Source organism: Crocodylus siamensis, chromosome 6 (assembly GCF_052110815.1).
Source record: "Crocodylus siamensis isolate JL-2025a chromosome 6, ASM5211081v1, whole genome shotgun sequence".
NCBI classification, from domain to species: Eukaryota; Metazoa; Chordata; order Crocodylia; family Crocodylidae; genus Crocodylus; species Crocodylus siamensis.
Window position 1 is genome coordinate 29772962 of NC_143400.1, and position 23550 is coordinate 29796511.

The 23550-nt window shown below is 63.1% G+C and overlaps 3 protein-coding genes across 6 annotated transcripts; 2 read left to right on the forward strand and 1 right to left on the reverse strand.

Annotated features, from left to right (window-relative positions):
• Window positions 1-1321: 1321 nt before the first annotated feature.
• COX5B (cytochrome c oxidase subunit 5B) lies at window positions 1322-2278 on the reverse strand. Its single transcript, XM_090050767.1, has 4 exons — window positions 2093-2278; window positions 1929-1999; window positions 1728-1827; window positions 1322-1513 (listed from the first exon to the last, which is right to left on the reverse strand). Exons 1-4 carry the CDS (start codon window positions 2199-2201, stop codon window positions 1401-1403), a joined length of 393 nt encoding a protein of 130 aa, XP_089906893.1. The 5' UTR covers window positions 2202-2278; the 3' UTR covers window positions 1322-1400.
• A 15-nt stretch (window positions 2279-2293) lies between these two features.
• On the forward strand, window positions 2294-12021 carry FAM178B (family with sequence similarity 178 member B). Of its 3 annotated transcripts, none has more exons than XM_090050762.1 (17): window positions 2294-2422; window positions 2879-3142; window positions 3256-3325; window positions 3462-3727; window positions 3868-3923; window positions 4031-4123; window positions 4267-4425; window positions 5456-5561; window positions 5716-5797; window positions 5916-6033; window positions 6884-7028; window positions 7490-7666; window positions 7847-7944; window positions 9110-9200; window positions 9368-9466; window positions 9797-9874; window positions 10025-12021. In XM_090050762.1, exons 2-17 carry the CDS (start codon window positions 2903-2905, stop codon window positions 10499-10501), a joined length of 2355 nt encoding a protein of 784 aa, XP_089906888.1. In that variant the 5' UTR covers window positions 2294-2422; window positions 2879-2902; the 3' UTR covers window positions 10502-12021. The 3 variants fall into 3 exon arrangements, with proteins under 3 accessions (XP_089906888.1, XP_089906889.1, XP_089906890.1); XM_090050763.1 differs by having other exon boundaries at window positions 6941-7028; XM_090050764.1 differs by lacking the exon at window positions 4031-4123.
• A 26-nt stretch (window positions 12022-12047) lies between these two features.
• On the forward strand, window positions 12048-23473 carry SEMA4C (semaphorin 4C). Of its 2 annotated transcripts, none has more exons than XM_090050760.1 (15): window positions 12048-12202; window positions 13071-13196; window positions 15081-15229; window positions 15385-15447; window positions 15622-15720; window positions 15937-16033; window positions 16265-16381; window positions 16470-16621; window positions 17099-17274; window positions 17695-17839; window positions 18031-18253; window positions 18375-18490; window positions 18611-18768; window positions 18876-18946; window positions 19231-23473. In XM_090050760.1, exons 2-15 carry the CDS (start codon window positions 13082-13084, stop codon window positions 20046-20048), a joined length of 2499 nt encoding a protein of 832 aa, XP_089906886.1. In that variant the 5' UTR covers window positions 12048-12202; window positions 13071-13081; the 3' UTR covers window positions 20049-23473. The 2 variants fall into 2 exon arrangements, with proteins under 2 accessions (XP_089906886.1, XP_089906887.1); XM_090050761.1 differs by having other exon boundaries at window positions 12053-12202; window positions 13075-13196.
• Window positions 23474-23550: the final 77 nt, after the last annotated feature.

Sequence of the window (23550 nt, forward strand, 5' to 3'; positions counted from 1 at the left end):
CTAGGTCACAGCACGGGCTGCCCCCGCCCGCCGGCACCAGGGCAGCCCGGCAGCAGCTGGGCTGTGGACATATGGGGTGGGGGCACAGTGTAGGGGATTTTGGGTAATGCCGGAGATTGGCAGGACAGGTGCCAGGAGCAGCAGGCCCCACCTGGGAATCCCGGGCATCCAGCATTCGGGGGGGAGGGGATCCATGGCCACCTGTTCACCCTACAGGACACCGGGGGCCCGGCCTCTGCTTGCCGCAGTGGGGAGCAGACCTACAGGTCTTGGTTTAGCTCAGTATCATGCCCCGTGCTGCCCACAGGGCCCCATATCACCTAGGGCAGCATTGCCACCAGTAGAAGGGTGCCCAGATGCATCTTGGGTGCTAATTACTCTGAAGTATTACAGGCCCAATGCTGCTTCCAATAAAGTTTGTAGGAAAATTCCTGTTCTCAACCCTGTGCATCCTGTTTATTCCCTTTACACATTAAGCCCCTTCAGCCCCAGCAAGAACTGATGTGAGGGGTGGGTCACCTCCCTCCACAGCTCCAAAAAACCTCCTCTGGGCTGGGAAAACTTGGGTGTGGCCCATCCCGGCTCCATCTGCCACCTTTCCTCTTGTGTCACCCACAAGGGCAAGGATGGTGGCCTGCCTGTGAGAAGGCACCAAGCCAGGCTGTTCTACTTGGGCATCTGCTTCTCCCCAGAGGCAGCTGCATTTCCCCCAGATTTGGCCCCCAGTGGCAGCAGAGGGTACAGAGTGTATGGAACTCCAGCACCTGGGCAGTGGGCATGATTCTTGGGGGCTTGGGCCTGGACAGGCAGGACTGGCATGTAAGCAGTTAATGCAGGGCAGCCACCCCCCTCCCTTCCCTACAGTCTTTGCTGCTCTCTGGAGGGCAGCAAAGCAGTGCCACCAGTGCTATTCCCCCCACCCCTGGAATTGAAGGCAGGTTAATCTCTCCCTCCCCCCTCATCTGGGGAACATCTCCTCCCCACTACGTAACAGGAAGCTCCCCCACAGGCAACATGCATAGGCCTTGGGTAGAAGCCAAGCCCCCACACCTGGGACCTTGCTCCCCTTCCCAGGGCAGTAACCCTATGCCGTGCTGGGCTGGGACTGCTGGCTTACCCCAGGGTGCTACTACTCCCGGCAGCCCCACACTATGAGCCAGTCCTCTGTCCCTCCCCACCCCAACCCCAACAAACACAAATCCAGGGTCCCTGCCCCAGGCTTAGGCTCTTGTGAGGTGCAATGGGTATAAGAGCAGCATTCTAGAGGATGATGATACATCTTCAACCTTTGGCCCCAGACAACGAAGGGTGCAGCACAAAATAGGATGGAGACAGCCACAACTTTATTATTCTTCTAGCATCAAACATAAGGGCAAGTAGAACAGAGCAGGGCAGGGGGCTCAATGGGGCACTTCATGGGGCACCAGCTTGTAGTGAACCCCACAGGATGGGCAGCGCTGTGGCTCGCCTTTGTGCAGCCAGAACCAGATGATGGTGCTGTTGTCCTCTTCACCTGCCAGAAGAGAGTGAGGTCACTGTGGCAGGACACAGCCAAGGCATTCCCCACCCCCCCACCCCCACAGCTGCTAGGGGTGAGAGGGAACGGACCGAGGGGCTACTTCTGCACCCCTACCCCCCAGGCCCCAGCAGAGCCCTTGTTCTCACCTCTGCCCCAAGCTCTTCCCCTAGCACACCCTCCTCCCCCCTCCACCTGCCTGGACACTTACAGATGCAGCCAACAAGACGCTTTTCATTGACAGATGGCACCAGGTTGGGGTCCTCCCGGGTCCCCTCCTGGCACTTAGGTGGGAACATGCTGTACGGGTCCTGAAGAGAGGCAGGCAGGGACATTAGCACCTACCAGGGCCCCCAGAGATCCCTCCACCTGGAGCCCCCCCATGCCAGGTCCCAGCCCCCCCTGTGCTCACCGTGCCCTTCTGGAGGGCCTCCAGCACCTTCCGCTCCAGCCCGGTCGCCTGCTCCTCATCAGTGGGGATGCCTACAGGGCGGGCAGGGAACCACCGCGTCAGTCAGTCAGTCAGTCAGTCAGTCAGTCAGGCCCGCCCCCCGCCCTTGCCCCGGCCCCCCTCACCTCCGGCGGCGGCACGGGCGGGCGCAGCAAGACGTAGGGCGGGCGGAGGCAGGCGGCGGGTGCCCAGGGCCCGGAGGGCACCGCACGCGCGCAGAAACCGGACAGCCATGACGTCCAGCAGAGACTACACTAGGCCGCGCGAGGACTGCGGCTACTTCCGGGGGCGGCGCCGGAAACGGAGCGGCACTTCCGCCAAGGCGCCCGGCAGGAATTGGCCAGTCCGCGCCACGTGGCCCGAGAGGCGGGGTGTAAACGGGGGCGAGATCTCCGTGAGCTGGGCGAGTGGGTGACCTTGAGTTTCTGCTGGCGATTGCCACCTGCTGGCCGGGGGTGAGTTTCCAGGAACCCGCCCTGCCGTGCTCTGATTGGGTGCTTCTGACGGGGCAGGTGTTGCTTCTCATTGGTCCGGCTGGCGCGGTCGTTGATTGGGCGTCGCGCGGAGGGGAGCGTTGGGCAGGCGGCAGTTGGGATTCGGAAGGGTGTGGGGCACGTGGTGGCGGAAGCGGTGGGGCGTTGGCTCCGCCCACAAGAGCGGAGCTCGGGGGGCGTCGCTCCCCAGCTGCGGATGGCAACTGGGCGCCTAGCTCCAAGCACCCGCTGGTCTAACCACTAAACCCTAGTGCCTTGCCACGTGTAACGTCACGGTGACATCGTGTGACCTCACGGGGGTAGGGGGTGTGGTCACAGCGAGTGCTTCCCCAGCAGGCCCCAGCTCCTACGAAGAAGCCACCCTGTAGGCTTCACGGCTGTATCAAGTGCCAAGACACTGTTTCTCCCCCCTTCCAGGCCCCAGTTCTTCCCCCTGGCGCCATGGCCCAGCAGGGGGTGGTGGTGTCCCCGGTGCCCGCCCCAGAGCCACCCATCCTGGGAGGCCTGCGCTGGTACCAGATCCCACTGTCCTCGCTGCGGGCGCCCAGCACAGGCCTCTTCAGCCGCCGCTTTCAGGACAGTCTGCAGCGCTACCGCCAGCTGCGCCTCACCAAGCGCCTGCGTGTTGGCCGCCCCTATGCTCTGCTCGGGGACCCTGGCCCAGTCCCCCCGCCTGCCCAGGTGAGCTCTCTGCCCCTGGGGCAAGTAGGAACAGTCCTGGGGTAGATCAGCTCCCTTTGGGACAAATAGAGACTGCCCTCCCTTGTGCCCACCTGACCCCACTGAGCCCACAGGATGGCAGGAGCCGGCGACCTAGAGGCAGCAGAGCCCGGAGCAGCCTGGGCCTTGCCCCATGCCGAGCAGGTAACACCAGACCCCTGCAGGTCCAACCCTGTCTGGCATCACCCCTCTGTCCCTGTTACCCCTACCCCCGGCACAGCACCAGGCCCTGCTGAGGAGAGCAGGAGCCATCCAGTGACTGTTCTCCTGCCCTCCGAAGCCTCCAGGCACCGGCGTAGCTCCAGGGCCCCCCACCGGAAGTCCAAGAGGATGTCACATCTGCCACAGGGCACTAACACCAGCCCAGATGAGGCCTTCCCAGCTGACTGGAGCCCTGTGCGGCTGGATTTCCTTTGCCAGGCTGGTATGGTGTCCCCCAGCCAGGATGCGGCTGAATCTGGGGAGAAGCAGGATGATGAGGAAGAGCTGTTGCCCCTGGCGCAGCTGTTGGGGGGAGTAGTACGGAGCCCCCCGGCGCCTGTCATGGTGAGTGTCAGATCAGGGGCATCATTAAGGGGCTGATGCCTGTTGCTGGGGCACGTTCCTGCCCCCAGAAGGTGTCCAGCACTGCCTTGAGGGGTCAGCGGCACAGTGCCCCCAGAGTAATACCTGCCTCCACCAAACAGGGTCTGCAGCCAGATCCTGATGTCAACAGCCTGGCAGCACTGCTGCAGGAGAAAAGGTGAGATATGGGGGATATACCCTGGGGTCTGCCCCAGTGCAGGGCCGAGCATGGCCATGGGAGTGGCTCTGGAGCATCAGCCCTATGCTCAGTGCTGCCATGCCCAGGGCCTGGTGCCTGGTGGGTGAGGGGCTGCCAGTGCTGCCCGATGACAGCTCTGAAGATTCACCCGATGACACACCAATGGCCGAGGAGCACAGGTGGGGCATAATACACAGCTCCCCCCCGCCCCCAGTTTACCTTCTAAGCCCTGTCTGACAGCCTGGCTTAGATCCCCACCAGGCATGGGCAGTGGGGGGCCCCCCGGCTGGCACAGAGATGCCTGTGCTTGTGCCTGTTGCAGGCTGTTTCTGGAGCGCTTTGCACTGGGCACCAGTGAGCTGCCAGACTTACCCCCTGGGGAGGGCATCTTTGGGGAGGCCATGCCCACCCCTGCATCCCTCCCAGCCGTGTGTGTCCATGGCCTAGCACCCCAGAGCCCTCTTGAAGCTGCTTTTCTCGAGTGAGTACCACCTTTTTCTCTTCTGTCCCCTGAAAACTACCCCCTGGCCTGTAACTGGCCCATGGCAGGGAAGCTGCCCTGTTGAACTGGCCTGGGCCTGTAATTGCCCCATCAGCTGCCTGTATTTAGCTCCTCTTGTCCCATCCCAGGGTAGAACAAAGGGACTTTTGATGGGGCAGGGCCTCTCCTACACGCCCCCACCTGCCCCCACCCTAACCCCAGGACAATGGGCCCTTTGATAGGAGGAGTATCAGACACCAGCTCAGCCCAGGAGGTCTGAGATGGTGCACACATGTGTGTTCATGTGTTGCATATGCAGGCTTGTCTGTGGGGGCAGGTAGTTTTCACACATGTGACTGCATAGGCCAGATACCTGGGGATGCATGTCTACATTGCTGCAGGCAGCAGTACACACGTCCCTGGGTGGACAGCTGCGGAAGCGTGTATTGCATGTGTGTCGCCTGGGGTTATGTGTGTGGCATATGGATTTGTGTGTCACCCAGAAGTGTGTGACTACATCTTGCATGAGTCTGTCTGGGGTGCTTGCATTGCATGTGCCACCCATGAATTCACATTTCACGGATTTGCCTGTCGCACCTGGAAGCCTACACACGCATGCAGATACATGACCGGACTCAGGTCAAACACGGCTGCACATGCACGTTGCACAGGGCCATGTGTCTGTGTGTGCAAGGTGACATGCACAGAGGCATGTGTGTGTGGGGCACATGGTTGGGGACAGCGTGTGCATGTGCATGAGGGCACGCCTTGCACGTGGCCATGTGCGTGTCTCGGCACAAAGGCTCTGTGTTCTCCTTCCACCCTCTGTGCCCTTTGTATGTGAGCAGCTGGGACTGCCTCAGGCCTGCACTATATATAGTAATGCTGCCCCCCCACCATGGGTCCCAGTCCTGCTGGGCTGGATCCCTGCCCCCCAGGGATACCACCAGGAGTGGGAGGTGGAGGCCCTGGGTATTGTGGGGGATGGCACAAGGCCTGCCCCCCCCTTAACCTCTTCCTGCCTGGGCAGTGCCACACCAGCTGGGCAGGTCACCTTTGTGCGCACTGGGCTGCTTAGTCTGCTGTACCGCCATGTGCCGGCCTGCCGCCCACCTGTCCTGCACTGGCTCTTCCAGGTAAGTCTGGGCACATAGAGCAGGCACACAGGCCAGGATATGGGAGAGGAGGAGAGCCAGAGGGTGGTCAGTGGCTGCCTATGCCAGGACACAGACAGGGCTGTGGGAAGTTACTGGAGGCAGCCATGTGCTCTCTGATCTCTGCCCCCCTCAGCTGACATCACAGCCTGCAGGTGCTGCCCCCACTGCCTTCCAGACCCTGTGGGAGATCAGTGTGCAGCAGATTGATGCACCCGGTCAGTGCAGGCATGGGGGAGGGTGGAAGGCTTTGCCTGTTTCCCCTGCCATGGCTGGGCCTAGTGCTCATGGCAGGGGCATGAAGGTCCCTGCCCATCTAATGCCTTCTCCCCCCAGAGCTGTGGTGCCCATCGCTGGGTGAGGTGGGGCAGGCACTGCGGCGCCTGGGTGCCCACCAGGCCACCCTCAGCCCTCCTGGCCTGCTGCCCCTGGAGCTGCTGCCCCCTGCCCTCAGGTGAGACCTGGCAGGGGTACGGGGGTGCTTCTGATGCCTGGGTTCTCTCTTAGCAGGGGCAGGTTAATGCATGAGCCCGAGGGCCCCTGCCAGTAAAGGACCCCCTGAGAAAAATCTGTAATGCTAGTGTGTGTGTGCATGTGCATGCATGTGCTTCAGGTGGGATCCCACTTGTCGTGCTGGGCTCTGGAAGGAATAATCAGGCCTGGAGTTTTTTGAATCTTGTCCGTGAGGCAGGGTGTGAAGGGTGCTTTCCACCGTGGGGTTGTGGCGGGAGTGGAGGCAATAGTGCCAGCTTGGAGGAGGAGAAGAGAGCAAATCCTTGGGGAAACAGGTTAACTTGGGCAGTGTGGGGAGCTCTCTGCTCTGCTCTGCTCCAGTGCCCCCACTCCTCTCTACCCTTCTTCTGCCACTGGTGTGCTTTCTGCTGCAGAAGGTGTCTGGGCAGTGTGCTGCGGCTGCCAGCAGCTGGGGGCTGGGGATTCCCAGTGGACACTGCCCCCTTGTGCCCCCAGGCTGGCTCCAACTCCTTGCTACTTCTGCTTTTTCTTGGGGAAACCTCGACTGACTGGAGCCCCCTGCCAGCTCTGTCAGGTCATGGGTGGGGAGAGCCGCACAGCTGTGGCCTCCCAAGCCTACCTGAGTGCCAGCTACCTGCATCCTCCACCCCCGTGGGAAGGAGGGGCTGGGCAGTTTGCAGTGGGCTGTGAGCTGCCTGCCTCAGCCCCAGTGCAGGTGTGGGGCTGGATACAGGTACAGTACTGCAGATTGGGGGCCTTCCCTGTGGGTGGCTTATAGATTTCTCTTTGCCTAGGGCCCCAATAAATCTTAATCCGCTAATGTCTCTTAGGTCTAAGGGGGACCAGGGAGGCTGGGCTGTGCCCTCTGACCTGCCCTGTCTCCACAGCTGCCCCCCAGCTCTGGCCCCGGGAGGCACCGAGGGCACAGGCTACTCCACAGTTGTGCTGGGGGCACAGCTCAGTGACATCTACAAGGTAGGAGCCACTGGGGACATCTACAAGGAATGGGAGGGCTGGGCTGGATCCTGGCACCGAGGAGGGCATGTTGCCCAGGTGGGGGCCAGGGGGGCAAGGCCAAGTAGACCTGCCCCAGGGCCTGGGGGAATGTGGGTAAGAACAGGGCCAGGCCCAGGGGACTGTGGGTGGGAGTGGGGGTTGGGGACCAAGGGATTGTGAATGGGTGGGGCTGGGCCCAGGGGATTGTGTGTAGGAGCAGGAGCAGGGCCAGATCAGGGGGACTGTGGGTGAGAGTGGGACCAGGGGAATGTGGATAAGCATGGCCAGACTTGAGAGGTTTTGGGTAAGAGTGGGCCTGGGCCCAGGGGGTTTTTGGTTTAAAAAAAAAAAAAAGCTGGGCCCAGGGGATTGTGGGTAAGAGCAGGGCCAGGCCAGGGGGATTGTGGGTAAGACCCCAGCTGAGCCCACCCCCCCTGCAGTATCTGACACTGTGCGTGCTGGTGCGACCTGGGTGCTACCCAGACAGGCAGCGCAGGGCCCTGGTGGCCCTACTCTGCCGCCTCAGCCTGGTGCGCTCACTGCGGTACCAGCCCTGCCCTGACCTGCAGCAGCTACTTTGTGCTCTCCTTGACGGCATGGACAACTGGCACCACCAGGTGGGCACTGCCCGGACACCTGCGTTCTCTACCAGCTGTGGGGGGCAAGAGGGTCTCCCAGACCTGACACATCAGTGCCATCTGCTCCCCCAAAGTTATCGGCCTGTCTCCAGGGCATCTCCGGGGAGTGAGGGGGCACAGCCGTGCCTCCCTCACAGCCCATTGCCACCTCCCCCACAGCTCCCGGCACTGTGTGGGGCCCTGGTCCATGTCTCACAGCACCATCACAACCTGGTGACCGTGGTTCGGCTGCTCCCAGATACCACGGCCAGGGGCAGGTAGGTAGGTGCCTGTGTGATACAGGGGGGTGCTCCTTCCACAGTTGCAAACTGCTAGAAATAGTGTTATGCTAACAGCACAACATGTGGCCGTGCTCATGCGCAGGTAACGTGCTAGTATGGGGTCCGTACTGACACGCCAGCGTCATGCTGATTTCATGCCCACAGATTTGAACCCGCAGCTTCCTTCCTTCCGCCGCTGGGCAGGATGTGGTTGGGGGGGGAACATCCTTAGGCTGTGGCTGGGAGTTCAAGTCCCAGGGAAGGAAGCCCAGTACTGATACAGCCCTGGCTTCCTCTCAGGCTTCCGCCCCTGCCCCCGCCACTACCACTGCCCCCCAGCTAGGCTGCCCCTGCCTCATGGGGGGATGGAGAGCAGGGTAGGGCCCTGGGTTGTTGGGTAAGTGTGGTCAGGGCTTGGGGGATTTTGGGTAACTGGGCTGGTAGCATTGACCCTGGGGGATTACAGAGTAGGGTTGGCTACCCCAAGGGCCTTGGGGTAATGCATAGCAGGGCAGAGCCCCAGGGGATTGTGGATAAGAGTGGGGCCAGGCCTGAGGGATTCTGCCTGGGTTAGAGCAGGATTGAGCCCAGGGGTCCTGGGTGAGAGCAGGGCCAGGCCTGGGGGATTGTGGGTAAGAGCAGAGCTGGACCTGGGGCTTCTGAGTAAGCAGAGCTGAGATCAGGGAATTGTGAGTAAGAGTGAGACTGAGCCCAGACATGCTGAGGCGTGGGGCCCAGCCCCAGGCAAGGCGAGCACCAGCATGTCCCTGCTGCCAGTGCCCCGTGGGGAGCCTGGTTGGTTCTGCGCCTGGCTCCAGGCCCTCCCAGCCCTGGTGCCAGGCAGCAGTGCCCCTCTGCGTGCCCAAGTCCCTCCTTCCCCTCCCCTCCCTGTGGCTGCCTGGATGGGATCTGCTGCCAGGATGCCTGGGTTCCCTCCAGGACCACAGGCAGGAGGCAGAGCGGGCACTGGGCCAGGCTCAGGAGGGCTGTCTGGCTGTGCACTAACTCCCTTATTCCACCGGGTTGCACATGCACAAAGAGGCGGGTGCCTGGTGCACCCCTGCTGGGGCCAGCTTGGCACAGAGCAGTAGGGAAACTTAGGCAGGGGCTGGGGGTGCCCTGGCTCTGCCCCCAGCCTGGCTGATGCAGTTCCTTCTCCCAGGCAGCTGCGCCAGCGCTTGAGCCTCTGTCTCATCTCCCGGCTCCTGGGGATGCCTGATGGGACCCTGGTGTCCTCCACCAGGGAGGGACAGGTGAGTGGTGAGGCCAGGCCTGGGGTGTCATGGCCTAGGGGTCGTGGTTAGGAACAGGAACAGGCCTGGGGGATTGTGGGTAGAAGTGGGAACTGGCTAAGAGTGGGGCTGGGCCTGGGGGATTGGCTTCCTGCTCACCTTGTGGCCCCCCCCCAATGCCTTCCCAGCTGCGCCAGCTATGCTGCCTCCTTGCCCTCATGAAGCCGGCTGCCCTCAGGTGCCACCTGCCACCTCCAGAGCCCTGGAGTCCTGGCCTGGACTGGGAGGTGAGAGTGGGGCATTCTCCACAGCCCTCCCTGCCCCCCCCCATCCTACAGGAGCCAGGGGCCCAGCCATAGCCCTTCTGCATCCTGGCACCAGTGCTCTCCAGTCACCTGAGAAATCTTCAAGCAGGCACCAACATACAGCGCCTGGCATGAGGGCTGGGTGTGCAGGGGAAGGGTGCTATGGCTTTAAAAGCATGGCAGGTTGGGAGATTTCTCAGGGGTCGGATGGCTGCTCCCTGTCTCAATTTCCCTTCTCTGAGGAGGCAGTCAGTGGCTGTGCCCCCCCAGCCCAGGCACCGTGGCTGACCCCTGCCCCTTCTCCACGTGGAGGCTTGCTATCTGTGCTACAGTCTCCTGAACCTGGCTGACATGGCTGTGGGCACCGAGTGCTCATCTCCGGAGCACAAGGTGAGTGGGTACATACTCCACACGTGCGCTGAGACATGCTGGGTGCTTCATGTGCCTGGGTACACAGCCCCCGCCCCAGCCCTGCCCCAGCCTGGCATTGCTTGGCAGGGCAGCCTTGGCACCCCCTGATGCCCCCCCTCTGCCCCACAGTGTCTGTGGCAGGAGCTGTGTGCCCAGCTGCAGCGGCACCTGGGCTCTGGCCTGCCCGAAGGTCCTGGCCTGCTCTTTGTCACCCAGCTCAAGTGTCTTGTCACTCACACCTACGTCAAGTGGCAGGCGATGCTGGCCCAGTGCCCACCCCAGGTTAGGGTGCTGACTGGCACCAGGGCAGGCACAAGGCCCTTCCATTGCTGGCATAGCCCCTCCATGGCAGGTGGGCAGGGCGGTGGTGGCACTATGGGAACTGGGAAAGAACCCAGGAGTCTTAGCACCCAGCTGGTGCCCCCCTTCCCCCCACCCCCGTGCCATCCAGCTGCTGCTGCTACCCAGCTCTCAGAGGAACCCAGCCATCTGGGCTCCCCTACTCACACCCCCAAGACTCTCCAGATGGACACTGGGGGTACAGCTGGCTCCCAGATGGGGGCTGCAATCCAGTGCCCCCACCCCAGCCCCATGAGATATAACTGAGGTGCTGATGATGATGTCACAGCTGCACCCAAGCTGGTTCTGGTCCTGGGGAGTTGGCAGAGTAGGGGTGGGGGGCAGCGGCAGAACTAGGAAAAGAACCCAGATGGCCAGGTGTCCTGGTGTCTGTCCCCAGGAGCTGCACTACCTACACTGGATGGAATCGTAGCTGTGTTGCTGTGGGGCAGTGCCTGGTGCCTGGAGGGGGCAGCTGGCTATGCCCCCCCCCCGAAATCCAGCAGCCCCCTCATTCCATTTTGATTGCCGTGGTGTTGCTGTATTTAGGGTGTTGCCACAGGGACCAATAAACAGTGTTGCCAGGACAATGCTGGGGGACTGTGATACCCATGCCCTTCTCAGTGTCTGCCCTGGCACTGGCAAAGAGGAGGTTAATGAAGGCACTGCCCAGTCCTTGCCCCATGTGCCAGCCCTTCCCAACTCCCATGAGCCCCCAGACTCCTAGGTTACAAGCCCTTGCACCTCTCCAGGTGGTGCCAGCACTGGGGCAGTGGTGCCAGGGCAAGGACCCCAGGAGCCCTCGCACCAAGGAGCACCCCCCCAGGCCCTCCAGCCACTGCCCTTACCCTGCTCCCTGAAGCCAGGCATCTGGCCCCATGCAGACCTCTCCAACCCCCTCCCTCGCCCTGCCCTTGGCCCCCCTGTGACATTATTGCAGAGCATGATGTCACTACTTTGATGTCATCCAGCTGTGGGACACTGGTGGTGCACTTGTGAGGCTCTGTGGTGTCTCAGTGACCTTTTGGGCCCAAGAGTTACTGTGAACTCTGACTCCATCTGTGCCCAGCTGTAATGGGGTGGACCCTGCCCCCTCACTGGCAACTCCTGCAGGGGAGGAGGGTGCTGAGGGGCTCTGGGTGCTGCTGGGGATACTTGGGTTCTGTTCCTGTGCTTCAGTTCCCCTTCTGGGTTGCTAGGCTGGCAGGGCTGGGGGGCAGGCACCAGAGGGCCCACGACCCATCACAGGGGGAAACTGAGGCACCCAGTGAGGCATGGGAGAAGAGCAGGGGCCTGGGGGCAGGAGGATGAGGGGGTATCAGTCCTTGTCACTGTCATCTTGAAAGACCCTGGGCCAGATGGAGTCCGTTCCCCTTCAGGTGGGGGAGCAGGGCCTAGTGGGGTTTCTGGAAGCTGCTGGGGGCCCAGATGCCTGGTTTCACCCACAGCTCTGGTACCCTGAGGTAGAAGCTGATGAGCCTCGAGCCCGGGTTCCCTGCCCAGGGCTGGGCATGGGGGGCAGGCAGCCTGGGAGGGAAAGAGCACCAGCACTTAATGGGCGGGGCCCTGGGAAGGAGATGGGAGCCCGCACGCCTGGGTGCGCTTCCGAGGAGGGGCAAGGCGCGGGTGGCCCCGGGCGCCTGGGTTCAGGCAGGGCCTTGGGGTGTCCGGCTGTGTCCGGTTCCCCGGCCCCTGCTTCCCTGCCCGAGTGCTGCCCCCTCCTGTGGCAGGGCAGCGGAGCTCGGCGCACACAGGAGAGAACCTAGGAGTCCGGGCGGCGGGCTAGGGTGAGGGTCGGGCCCCCGGGGCAGGGAAACTGAGGCACGGAGGGGGGCGGGGCGCACACACGGCGGCCGCCGGATCGGGGCCGTGGGGGGGTCGCAGTGGTCCCGCCCCTGGTGACGTCACGGAGCGGCGGCACGGGCAGGGCGAGGCGGCGGCGGCGGCGGGTCGGTCCCGCGGGCCCAGGTGCGTGTACCCGATCGGGATCGTGCCCGTGCCCCGCATCGCGGCCCGCGGGGGTGGCGGCGGCGGCTCCTCTTCCCCTCCCCTCCCCCGGTCCTCGGCGCCGCCCGCGGGCTTTGTTCGCCTCCCGCCGGGGGGGTGGTCCACGCGGCCCCGGATCGGGGCCCAGGGGGCTGCAGGACGAGTGAGGGGCACCGCGGGGAGGGAGCAGGCGGCGGGGCGGGAGTGAGGGGCACCAGCAGGGGCTGGGGGCTGCGGTTGGGAGTGAGGGGCATCGCTGGCCGGGGGGTGGGCCGCGGGTGGGGAGTGAGGGGCGGCAGCAGGGGCCGGGGGGCAAGGGCCACAGATCGCAGCTGAGAGGCTCTGCCTGAGCTGCTGGCGGGGTGAGGGGGCAAGCGGTTGTGGGTCGGGAGCGAGGGGCCCCGTGGATGGGGCTGCAGGTTGGGAGTGAGGGGCACCAGTAGGGCTTAGGGGTGACAGGGGGCTGTGGGTCAGGAGTGAGGGACCTCCCCTCCCCCAGGCCCCTGGGGACCAGGACGGGCTTCCTGCTTCCCCTGCTGGAAACAATGCCGCGCCCTTCCCGGCTTGGCTTGGGGATAGGGGGGCATCAGGGTGGGTCTAACCTTCCCCCCCAGCTGCTTGGTTTTTGAAGGGAAACTGAGGCAGGGGGTTGGGGCCCAGGTATCTAGGCCCAGGCCTGATCGAGCTCCTGGGCCAGGCAGTTTCCCAGTCCAGGGTGGGGGGCAGACCCGTGGGTTTTTTTCCCATGTCCCTGAGTGGATCTGTGGAGTGGGGTGGGATTGGGCCTCTCCCCCTTGGGGAAGGGATCCGTGCTGCCTCCTGGCACCCCCTGACCCTCCCCTGCCCCCAGGCAGGAGCAGCATGGCGGCAGGCCTGGGGGGTGCCCTGCTGCTGCTGGCACTGCTGGAGCTGGAGCTGGGGGGCACCGAAAGCTCCCCTTGGGACCTGGTGCCCCGCAAGACTGTGCCTTATGGTGGTGAGTAGGGTCTGGTCAGAGGGTGTGGGCACAGGAGGGGCTGGGTGGGACTTGCTACCTGAGCTTGGCCTCTGCTTAAGGAGCTTGCTAATGACTGGGTGGGCCAGGGCCTGGGCTCCATAACCCCCTCTGCTGCCCCAGGTCCCCCTCCTGCCCAGCTGCAGTGTCCTGGGGGGCTGGGTTCCCCCCAGACCCAGCTGCACCGCTGCTTCCCCGAGGTGACATCAGGTGTTTGTGGCAGTGTTGGCGATGAGCTCACCCTGGTTGCTGCTGGCAGCTCTCCCCCGAGCCCCCCCACCCCCCACATCCCTTGGCCAGGCTGGCGGGGTGGCTGGGCCTTGCAGCCCCTCCTCGCTACCCTTCAGTCCTAACCTGCGGCCCCCTGCCCCCATGGCCCTGCCAGTGCTCCACGCTGCTGACCTGTCGTCCCTGGCCCCCCTGCTTGTGCCCTGACTCCTGGTCTGCAGCCTCCTGCCGTCCCCTGGACTGGGGCCTTGTGCATGCCGGGCTGGTTGCGGTCAGGGTGCAGCTGTTGGGGGGCGGCTGTGGCATCTCTGTTGTTGCCCCCCAGCACTGTGGGGTACCCCTGTCAGAGGGAAAACAGGCATGGAAGCTGGCTGTAGCTCTCTCCCCTCCCCCACCCCAGCCATCACCATCAAAGCCCCCGATTACAGCTTAGCTCTGATCCCAGCACCCAGATGCCCAAGTCAGCAATACCCTACAGATCTCACGTGGGGAGGGGTGTGCTGTGCCTCTGCCGTGCCCCTTGGACTCAGGTTGCGGCCGGTAACCTGACCGGGCCGGCGCTGGTTCCGTGACGCGCGTGTGGCCTGGCTCCCCTTACCATTGTGGAGTGGGGGAAGATGCAGGATGCCTGGGTCCCTGCCCTGCTTTGGGGCTACCCCAGTTTTTCCTCTAGTTCTGGGACTGCCTCAGTTTCCCTCCCAAAGCTCAGGGCTTGCCTCACATCCCCCCCCCAGCTGCCTCTCAGCTCCACCCTGCCCCAGTTTTCCCCCCAGCTGGAGCTCCAGCAGCTCCTGTCCAGTCCCCTGGGGAAGGGAGCCCCCTCCACCCCCCCTTCCCTTCCCCTCTCGGCTCCTGTGACCCTGCTCAATGGGCCCTTTTTTTGCAGCCCCCAGGGGCAGGGCAGGGCCAAGCCTGCCAATGCACTGGGGTGGGTGCTGCTTGGTCTCCAGCCCCACAAAGGCTCCCTTGTGTAAGGAGAGCCGGATGGTGTGGGGGAGGGGGCCAGGGCTGGAGCCAACACCACCCCCTGCCCCAAGCATGTGCCTTTGAGGGGACTGCAGGTCAGGAGTGGGGGCATGAGTGGGGGCTGGGGGGAAGGAGGTGGGAGTGCTGCGGGTTGGGAGTGAGGGGCACTGGCTGGAGTAGTGGGGCAGGGCAGGGGGGCCTCGGTCAGGTGTGAGGGGCGCTGGCAGGGCTGGGGAAGCAGGGGGTTGCAGGTCAGGAGTGAGGAGCACCAGCAGGGCCAGTGTGGGGCAGGGGCTAGTCTTACTGGGCTTCCCGGTTCCTAGTTGCCATGGTGATCCTGTCCCAGTGCCGGTTCCTTCCTCCCCCCTGTATCTGTGCCCAGTGCCAGGGGCTTATACCAGCTAATCCCCTTGGGGAAGGGGATTAGTTAACCCTTCCCATGCCAGGCCCATGGCTTGCTGGGCTCCCCTGGCCTGGCAGCAGTGGGCAAAGGGTTAAATCCAGGACACTAGTCTCCTGGAGCAATAAAGGGCCAGCACTCCCCTCAGGCCATGTGGGGGTGGGGGTAGTTGCCAGCTGGGGGGTGGGGCCTTGCTCCTTCAGGGGGCACCAGTGATCCATTGCTGGCTGGGGTGGGGGTCCTCAGCTGCCCTGACTCCCCCCATCTCCCAGAGCTACCAGCTGGAGCACGGCGCTTCGGGGGTGCAGGAATGAGCCACTTCCTGACGTTGACGCTGGACGAGGCTGAGGGGCTGCTATATGCAGGCGCCCGTGAGGCCGTCTTCGCCCTGTCCACTGCTGCCCTCAACCTGCAGGCCACGGTACCTGGGGGGAGATGTGGGCTGGGGGTGGGGGACACTGCAAGCTGGGAGTGAGAGGCACTGGTAGGGCTGTGGAGGGGAGAGGCCTAGGGGGCAGTGCCTGTGGCTGGGGGCACTGGGGGTCCTGACCCACTGACCAGCACCATCTGTCCCAGATCTTGTGGGAGGCACCTGAGGACAAGAAACTGGAGTGTATCCAGAAGGGCAAGAACAATCAGGTAGGGCGGGGTAGTGGCAGCCTGTGGGGGGTTTTTGGGGGACCTGGGAGTGTTGGGTGGGGGTCAGTATGTGTAAGGGGGACCTGAGGTGCTCAGGGAGGCTGGGGGGAGTGGGGCCTCCAGGGGGATCTTGTGGATGGCAGGGCTGGTGCTGACACCCACTGTGCCCTGCAGACTGACTGCTTCAACTACGTGCGGCTGGTGCAGCCACTCAATGCCTCGCACCTCTATGCCTGCGGCACTGGTGCCTTCCAGCCCAAGTGCGCCTACATCGTGAGTGTGTCCCATTTCTTCCCCCCACCACCCCCACCCCCAATGCTAGCCTGCTGCCTGGGGAAACAAGCACCCAGACATCCGTCATGGGGCCTGGTCAGTCCCATGGCACTGGCCCAGCTGGCTCCTGCCTCCCTGTGGTGCCCCCACTCGTGCCAAGAATTGTGCTTCTGATCCTGGGCCCTTGTGTGATGTGGCCTCCCGGGTGCCTTCCAGGACCGCGCCACCTTCTCCCTGGACCCGCAGGCTTTTGAGGACGGGAAGGGCAAGTGCCCCTATGACCCTACCAAAGGGCACACCGGCCTCGTTGTGGGTAGGTGGAGTGGGGACTGGGGGCTACTGTGGAGGGCGGAACGAGGAGGGCAGAATAGGGGCTGGAGGATTCAGGGAGGGCTGGGCCAAGTTGTGGGGCTGGAGGAACAGGATAGGGGGTGAGGGGCCAGGGGGCACCAGTCTGGTGCTGGGTGGGGATAGGATAGAGGCTGGGAACACAGGATAGTGGTGCCCACCCTACCCCCATTAACCCCTTGCTGCCTGGTGGTAGATGGAGAGCTGTATTCGGCCACACTTAACAACTTCCTGGGCACGGAGCCTGTGATCCAGCGCAACTTGGGCCCCCGCTACTCCATGAAGACTGAGTTTCTGCCCTCTTGGCTCAATGGTGAGGGAGGCTGTGCCTGGGTTGGGCAGGGGGGTGCCTGGAAGGTCCAGCCTGGCCTGATGTGTGTCTCTCCCCCCACACCCTCCAGAGCCACACTTTGTGGGTTCAGCCTTTGTGCCTGAGAGTGAGGGCAGTGCCAGCGGGGACGACGACAAGGTGTACTTCTTCTTCAGTGAACGTGCTGTAGAGTATGACTGTGACACCCCCCACGTCGTGGCCCGCGTGGCCCGTGTTTGCAAGGTGTGCCTGGGGCAGTGTGGGTGATAGCAATGCTGGGGCATTGTAGTTAATGGCAGCACTGGGGCCTTGTGGGTAGCTGCTATTGTGGTACAGGCATTGTGAACAATAGCTGGGGCGCCACGGGCATCATGGCTTAAAGCTGTTTTGCTGGGAGCATTGTGGGTAAGGGTAGTGCGCATTGTGGGTAATGGCTGACACGTCAGGTGCATTGTAGGAATGCCCCCATTGAGACATGGGTAATGGGGGTGCAGACCAGGTGGGCACACCAGGGCAGCTGCACCCCACAAAGAGGCATCCTTGGTGCATCGTATGATTCCCTGACATGCTGTCCAGCCCAACATCAGTAACATGGACTTGTGGCCTGTCTTTATGCTGGAGCACTGCATTGTGGGATGGCACTTGGAGGTCTAGCTGCCCCAGGCGAGGTTGGGGGAGGAGTGCCCAGTCCTGATGGTGCCTATGCTGTGCCTGTGGCAGGGGGACATAGGCGGTGCACGGACGCTGCAGAAGAAATGGACGTCGTTTTTGAAGGCACGGCTGGTGTGTGCCTTGCCCGAGCAGCAGCTTCACTTTGACCGCCTGCAGGCACTGGCCACACTGCCCAGCCCCACCTGGTCCCACACCGCCTTCTTTGGCCTCTTCCATGCCCGCTGGTGAGGCCTGGCCTGGCATGGGGAGCAGCATCAGGAATGGGAGGGGCATTATTGGAGGCAGGAGGTACTGGGGTGTGACAGAGTAGGGAGTATTGGAGGGGTAGAATTGGGTGCAGAGGTTGAGCATTGGTGGTATTGTAGGGGGTGTTAAGAGGTATTACCAGGGGAACGGGGGTATCAGGGGTCTTAGGGGCAGGGCTTGGTGCCACTGGGGGCAGGGGAGTGTCAGGAGCTTTCATTGGAGCAGGGGATTTGGTGGGGGGTGTTATCCAAGCAGATATACCAGGGCAGGTGTATTGGGAGATGTTACTGGGCTGTTTGGGTGTGGGGGGAACTATTAGACCCAGGCTCCAAGGGGTCATTAAGGGGTCGGGGGGGGCATATTATCAGAGCCCTCCATTGCCCATGTGCTGCCCACAGGGGGGATGTTGTGGTGTCGGCCGTGTGCCAGTATGACCTGAAGACAGTGCAGCAGGCATTTGATGGGCCCTACAAGGAGTATCAGGAGCAGGCCCAGAAGTGGGGGCGCTACTCGGACCCAGTGCCCAGCCCCCGGCCTGGCGCGGTGAGTGGCACCAAAGCAGCAGGCAGCAACCCTGCCCTTGCACAGGGTGGGTGGCTGGAGTAGGACACTCTTTCTGGGGTGCATGATGCTATACGTATAGCCTGGGCTCTGGTCCAGTGTTGCCAGGGCTGGAGGGAGGCACTGAGCTGGCCCCCAAGTGACCCCCTGCCCTCCTTCCCTCCTGCCTGCAGTGCATCACGGCCTGGCACCGGGACAATGGCTTTGCTAGTTCGCTGGAGTTGCCTGACAACACTCTCAACTTTGCTAAGAAGCACCCACTGATGGACGAGCCAGTGCTACCGCATGGCGGGCACCCGCTGCTTCTCAAGAAGGGTGCCAACCTCACACACCTGGCTGTGGACCGGGCCCATGGTCTGGATGGGCAGCTCTACAATGTCCTCTTCCTTGGCACAGGTATCCCCCGGGCTGGGTACCCCCACCTGTCCCTGGATGGCTCTGGGCAGGACTTGGGTGGATTCCTATAGCCTGGCAGTGACCAAGTGACCCCGCACCCCTCATGGGGTCTCTCTCACAGATGATGGGTGGTTACTGAAGGCGGTGAGCATGCCCACGCATGCCCATCTGGTGGAGGAGCTGCAGATCTTTGAGCAAGGGCAGCCTGTGGAAAGCCTGGTGCTGGCACCCCAGAAGGTACTGGGATATGGGTGATATGGCTTGTTTGGGGGTGCAGTGGGCCTGCAGAGGGCAGGGGTGGGGGGCAATTTGTGGGTGCCAGGCTAGCAGCTGACTCCCCTCCCTTTGCCCCCACAGAAGTTGGTGTTTGCGGGCTCGCGCTCTCAGGTGGTGCGGCTGCCCCTAGCCGACTGCAACAAGTATCTGTCATGCCCCGACTGCCTCCTGGCCCGTGACCCCCACTGTGCCTGGAGTCGCAACACCAGCCGCTGTGTCCATGCTGATGGCCGCAGTCGGTGAGGAGCCTGCTGGGCGTGAGGAGGGGAGGCATGGTTGGCCATCCCTGGCCCCATTGGGAGGGGAGGCATGGTTGGGTATCCTTGACCCCGTCTTTGTGTCTTAGGGCCCTCCTGATCCAGGATGTAGCTGCTGCCAACACGGCCCTCTGCAGCATGCCCCGAGCTGTCAATCCAGGTGAGGCCCCCTTGGAAACCCCTCTGCCCTGCCCCGTGGCATCCTGGCACCCAGCCTGCAGTGCCAGAGACCTGCCTTGAGCCCACGGCTGGGGCACAGGTTCCTCGGGCCTTTATGGGGTTGGCTTTGCCCTTCTCCATGCCTCAGTTTCCCCTGCAGGACTGGCTTTCCCTCCCCATGCCACTGCATGTTGGTATTTCTCCTGTATGTGCATCCTGGGCTCTGTGCCAGCAGGCACCCCTCAGCGTTGGACATAGGCCCTGACCTGCACTCTCTGCCTGCAGCACCAGCGGCACCCAAGAACGTGACGGTGGCGGCAGGCACAGACCTGGTGCTGCCTTGCCGCCTGGCCTCCAACCTGGCACGTGCACGCTGGACCTTCAACGGGAGGGAGCTGCCGGCCGAGCGGGTGCCTGAGCTTGCTGATGCCCGTGTCCGTGCCTTGCTGCTGCTGGGTGCTGGTCCCCAGCATGCTGGCACCTACCAGTGCTTTTCAGAGGAGCAAGGTGCCCTCCTGGCCACTGAGGCCTATGCTGTAGCTGTGTTGCCTGGCCTAGCCACCACGCTGGAGGCACGGGCGCCACTGGAGGGCCTGGGGCTGGTGTGGATGGTGGCCGTGGCCTTGGGTGCTGTGTGCGCTGTGCTGCTGGTTGTTGTCCTGTCCCTACGCCGGCGGCTCCGGGAGGAACTGGACAAGGGGGCCAAGGCAGCTGAGCGCACCCTGGTCTACCCTATTGAGCTGCCCAAGGAGCCGGCCAGCCCCCGTTTTGCCCCCAGCACCACCTCTGACTCAGATGAGAAGCTTTGGGACCCTGGCAGCTACTATTATTCAGATGGCTCCCTCAAGATTGTGCCGGGCCACGCGGCCTGCCCCAATGGGGGCCCTGCACCCAGCCCTGGCATCCCTGGGCAGCCCCTGCCCTCACCGCCCCCCCGCGCCCCACTGGGCGGCTTGCGGGGCTCAGCTTCCAATGGCTATATCCGGCTGCAGCTGGGGGCGGAGGCAAGGCCTGAGCGGGGCGAGCTGGCTGAGGAGCTGCGGCGCAAGCTCAAGCAGCGCCAGGCTCTGCCGGACTCCAACCCCGAGGAGTCCTCGGTGTGAGGTGCTGCCCGCGCCCCCACCGCTGCACAGCTACCTCAGGGCCTGGCCCCCTAGGCCCAGACCTGGACCAGGGCTTTGATCCCCAGACCCAGACCTAAACACAGGCTGGAGGTTTATGCTCTGGCCTGAGGCCCCAGGTCCCAGCTCTCAGGCCTGGACACTAGGCTTATGGCCTACATCAAAGCCTATGCTTCAAGGCTCAGGCCTATGCCAAGGCTCAGGCCAAGGCCCAGCCCCAGCGGGGATGTTTTTAAGGTCCCCTTTTTCTACACCTCTCACCCCTGGGGAAGCTTACAGCCACCGGCAGCGTCACAGGAGGCCAAGAGGGCTCCAGCATCTGTCCCATCACCTCCCCCAGCCAAGGCTGGGTTTGGCAGCCTCTAGTAGCTAAATAGGCCGTCCCTCCTGGGGGAGGGGACAGCTGGGCCTCAGCCCCCTCCTGGCACCCAGCATAACCCACAGAGCTGGGCACCGTGCCACCCCCACCCCCTCCCCTATGGGGCGGGGGCATTGTGAGGAGGGTGCCAGTGTACATAACCCCTCCCTCTGCCGTGTCCCCTGCACGCCAGCTCCCCTCACCCCCTCCACCACACCCCCCTTTTTTATCGGTGCCCCAAGTCACACAGTCCCGGTAATTTATTTGTTACCGAAATGTATTTATTTGCTGTAAATACTCAAGGATTTTTATATTAATAATAAAAGGGAGAGAAGCTCCAGCCACTGTCCAGCCCTGCCAGAGCTTGTGGGAAGCAGAGCTGGATGGGGGGAGCTATAAAGGCAAATCCAGCTGTCAGGACTCCTGGGTTTCCTGCCAGCCTATGCCGGGCTGGGGCACTCAACCCCCAGATCCCATCCCAGCTGCCTTGTTCCTGCAGGGTGCTTGGGGTGGGGGTGGAAATTCAGTCTCTCCCAAGCTGGCCTGGCTTGTTCCCTCTTCCCACGCCCTGGGTCATGGCAGCTAATGAGCTTGACAGGAAATTCTTCCTGGGTAGGATGGATGGGAAGGCTCCTCCTCCCTGTCTGGCTTAACAGCTACATCCCCTTGCCTGCTGGGGGGAAACTGAGGCAGGCTGGGGGCGTTGAAACGAGCCAGGTGTCCAGGGCCCTGCAGCTCCACCCTATGCAGGTGTTGGAGCAGCTGGCATGGCCTCCCCCTCCCCCAACCAGCTGCTCCTGAAGGACCTCAACTGAGCTGTGGGGGTTGCTGGGTGCCCAGTTTTGACCGCCTGCATGGTGGCAAGAGCCTGACCCAGCACCCCCTGGCAAAGGAGGACAACCTAGGTGTCCTGGCTCCTTCCTGTCTAGGGTGAGGGAGAGGCCTAGCCCTGCTCTCAACATCTCCCAGGGGGGTACATATGTCAGCACCAGCTCCAGACGCCAGGCTGGGAAACTCCCGGTCTTTCCCACAGCCCCAGGCCATGGGGATGTGGCCTGGCCAGGGTCCAGCTGGGGCTGGGGCTGGGGCTGGGGCTGGGGTGGAGAGAGCCCATGCCTGCTGCTGCTGTGGATGGGGAGGAAGAGAGGAGGGCGCCAGGATGCCTGAGTTCTTTCCTGTTGCCTGCCCCAAGAGGCAGGCGCAGAGCCCTGCTTTCACAGCACAGTGGTGGGAGAGGCTGCCCTGGCCCTGACTCTGGGTGCCAGGGGCCAGGCCAGAGGCACTTTGGGTGGGGCCCCTTACTCCTGACCCACAGCCTCACATTGTTGCTAAGGAAGCGCTCCTACAGCCCTGCAGCCTGGCCCAACCCCACCCCGAGTGAATGAGGACTGATTCCCACCAGCTGTCGGGGCAGTTGCCCTTGCTGGCCTGAGCATGTGGTGTCCATGAAAGGTGCATGCTGGGCTCTCTTGGGCCTCTTCTGCCTAGTACTTTGTCTGTTGTGCCCACAGGGTACAGGGACCCTAGCAATGCCCTTTGCAGCTGGGACAGCCCAGACAAGCACCAGCTGCTGCCATCCATGTGGGTGTCCAGCCTTTCTGCCTGCTTGGGGTTGTACAGAGCTCAGACCCCAGCCAGCTGAGCTTGCACCCCCCACAGAAGGCACTGCCCCTCACTCTCAAGCTGCAGCCCCCCTGCCCAGCTGGTGCCCATCACTCCTGGCCCACACTGTGAATTTGTATGGGTGCCCTCTAGCAGCTGGGCTGGGTCTTGCAGCAGGTGGTATGGAACCCAGGTGTCCAGGCAGCTGCCCCCTCGCACCCACTGCTTCCAGCCCCTCCCCCAATCCAGGCATCTCTGCCATTTCTCTTTGCCTTTGCTAGTGCTAATCTGCCCTTCCCAGGGCAGCCAGCAGAGGGTGTTGTGGCCACTACCCACCCCATGGTAGCTGGGGCACTCTGGAGTCCTGGGCATGGGCTGCATCTGGGACAGCATGTCCATGGATCCATGGTGCAGTGGGGATGTAATGAGCTGGGCCACACTCAGCCCAGATCCCCTCGAAGGACCAGGGGCCATGGAGGGGAGGGCAGTGCCTGGGCCAGGCTGGGGGACTGGTGTGTGTCTCTGGGGGCACCACCCTTGGCCTAGGCAGAAAGAGCTGGTTGGAGTCCCAAAAGGGGGTCTCTGGGGTGCTGTGCAAGGGGAGAGAGGGGGCTGGGGGGTATTGGATAGCACTATGAGGGAGGCTCCAGCAGGGGCACTGGAATGGGGTCTCATGGCCACATCCCCCCAGGTTATGCAGCAGCAGTACCAGGACAGGCTCCTGACCTCCTGCCTTGACAGCTGTGCCCAGTGCCCAGAGCAGCAGCCCTGCAGAACTCAATCTGACCCCGGGGGGGGGGGCATAACACACCCCTGGGCCACTGAGAGCCGTGACCCCTGGCCACAGGGACAAGTAGGTACTTGGGGAGTTCGGGGGCACATGTGTATGGTATAGGGGGCCTCTTGAGTGCTCATGATTTCAGGCCCTGCCCTGGAGCACCCCACTGTAGCATGGCCAGCCAGGAGCAAGCCACACTTCACGGGATGTAACGACCAAAGAAGTTTCCCTGTCTCTTAGGGGCTGACAGGGCAGAGTGCTAAGCGGTGCTGGGCTGGGGAACACAGGCTGTGGCTGCTGGGGTGAGGTTCTGGGATGGGGGGTGGGGTGAGCCAAGTTTCAACGCTGGGAAAGAAGCTCCTGGTTGACCAAGACGCTAGAATCAAACCCTGGGCGCACTCTACACAATGGGAACATCCACCTGCACTGCTTCCCCAAGCCCTTTCCCTCCTGGCCTCAGCAGGGCCATTGCATGGACAGAACTGTTGTGGAGTGCTGCAGGCCCCCTGCCCTAGCCCTGCCCTCCCACATTACATGGCTTCCTCATGCTGCCCTTCTTCCCTGGTTCTCCCTGCTTCAGCTCCTGGGCCCCACAAGGGGGTCCTCCAGCCCCAGGGCAGACAGCAGGGCAGGGGGCGTGGGGGCCCATCTCCCCTGTCTGTTTCTTGCAGCCCTCCTGCCACCCCCATGGGCACCCCCAGAACTGCAGCCAAGAGGTACGGGGCACCTGTCATGGCAGGGAGATG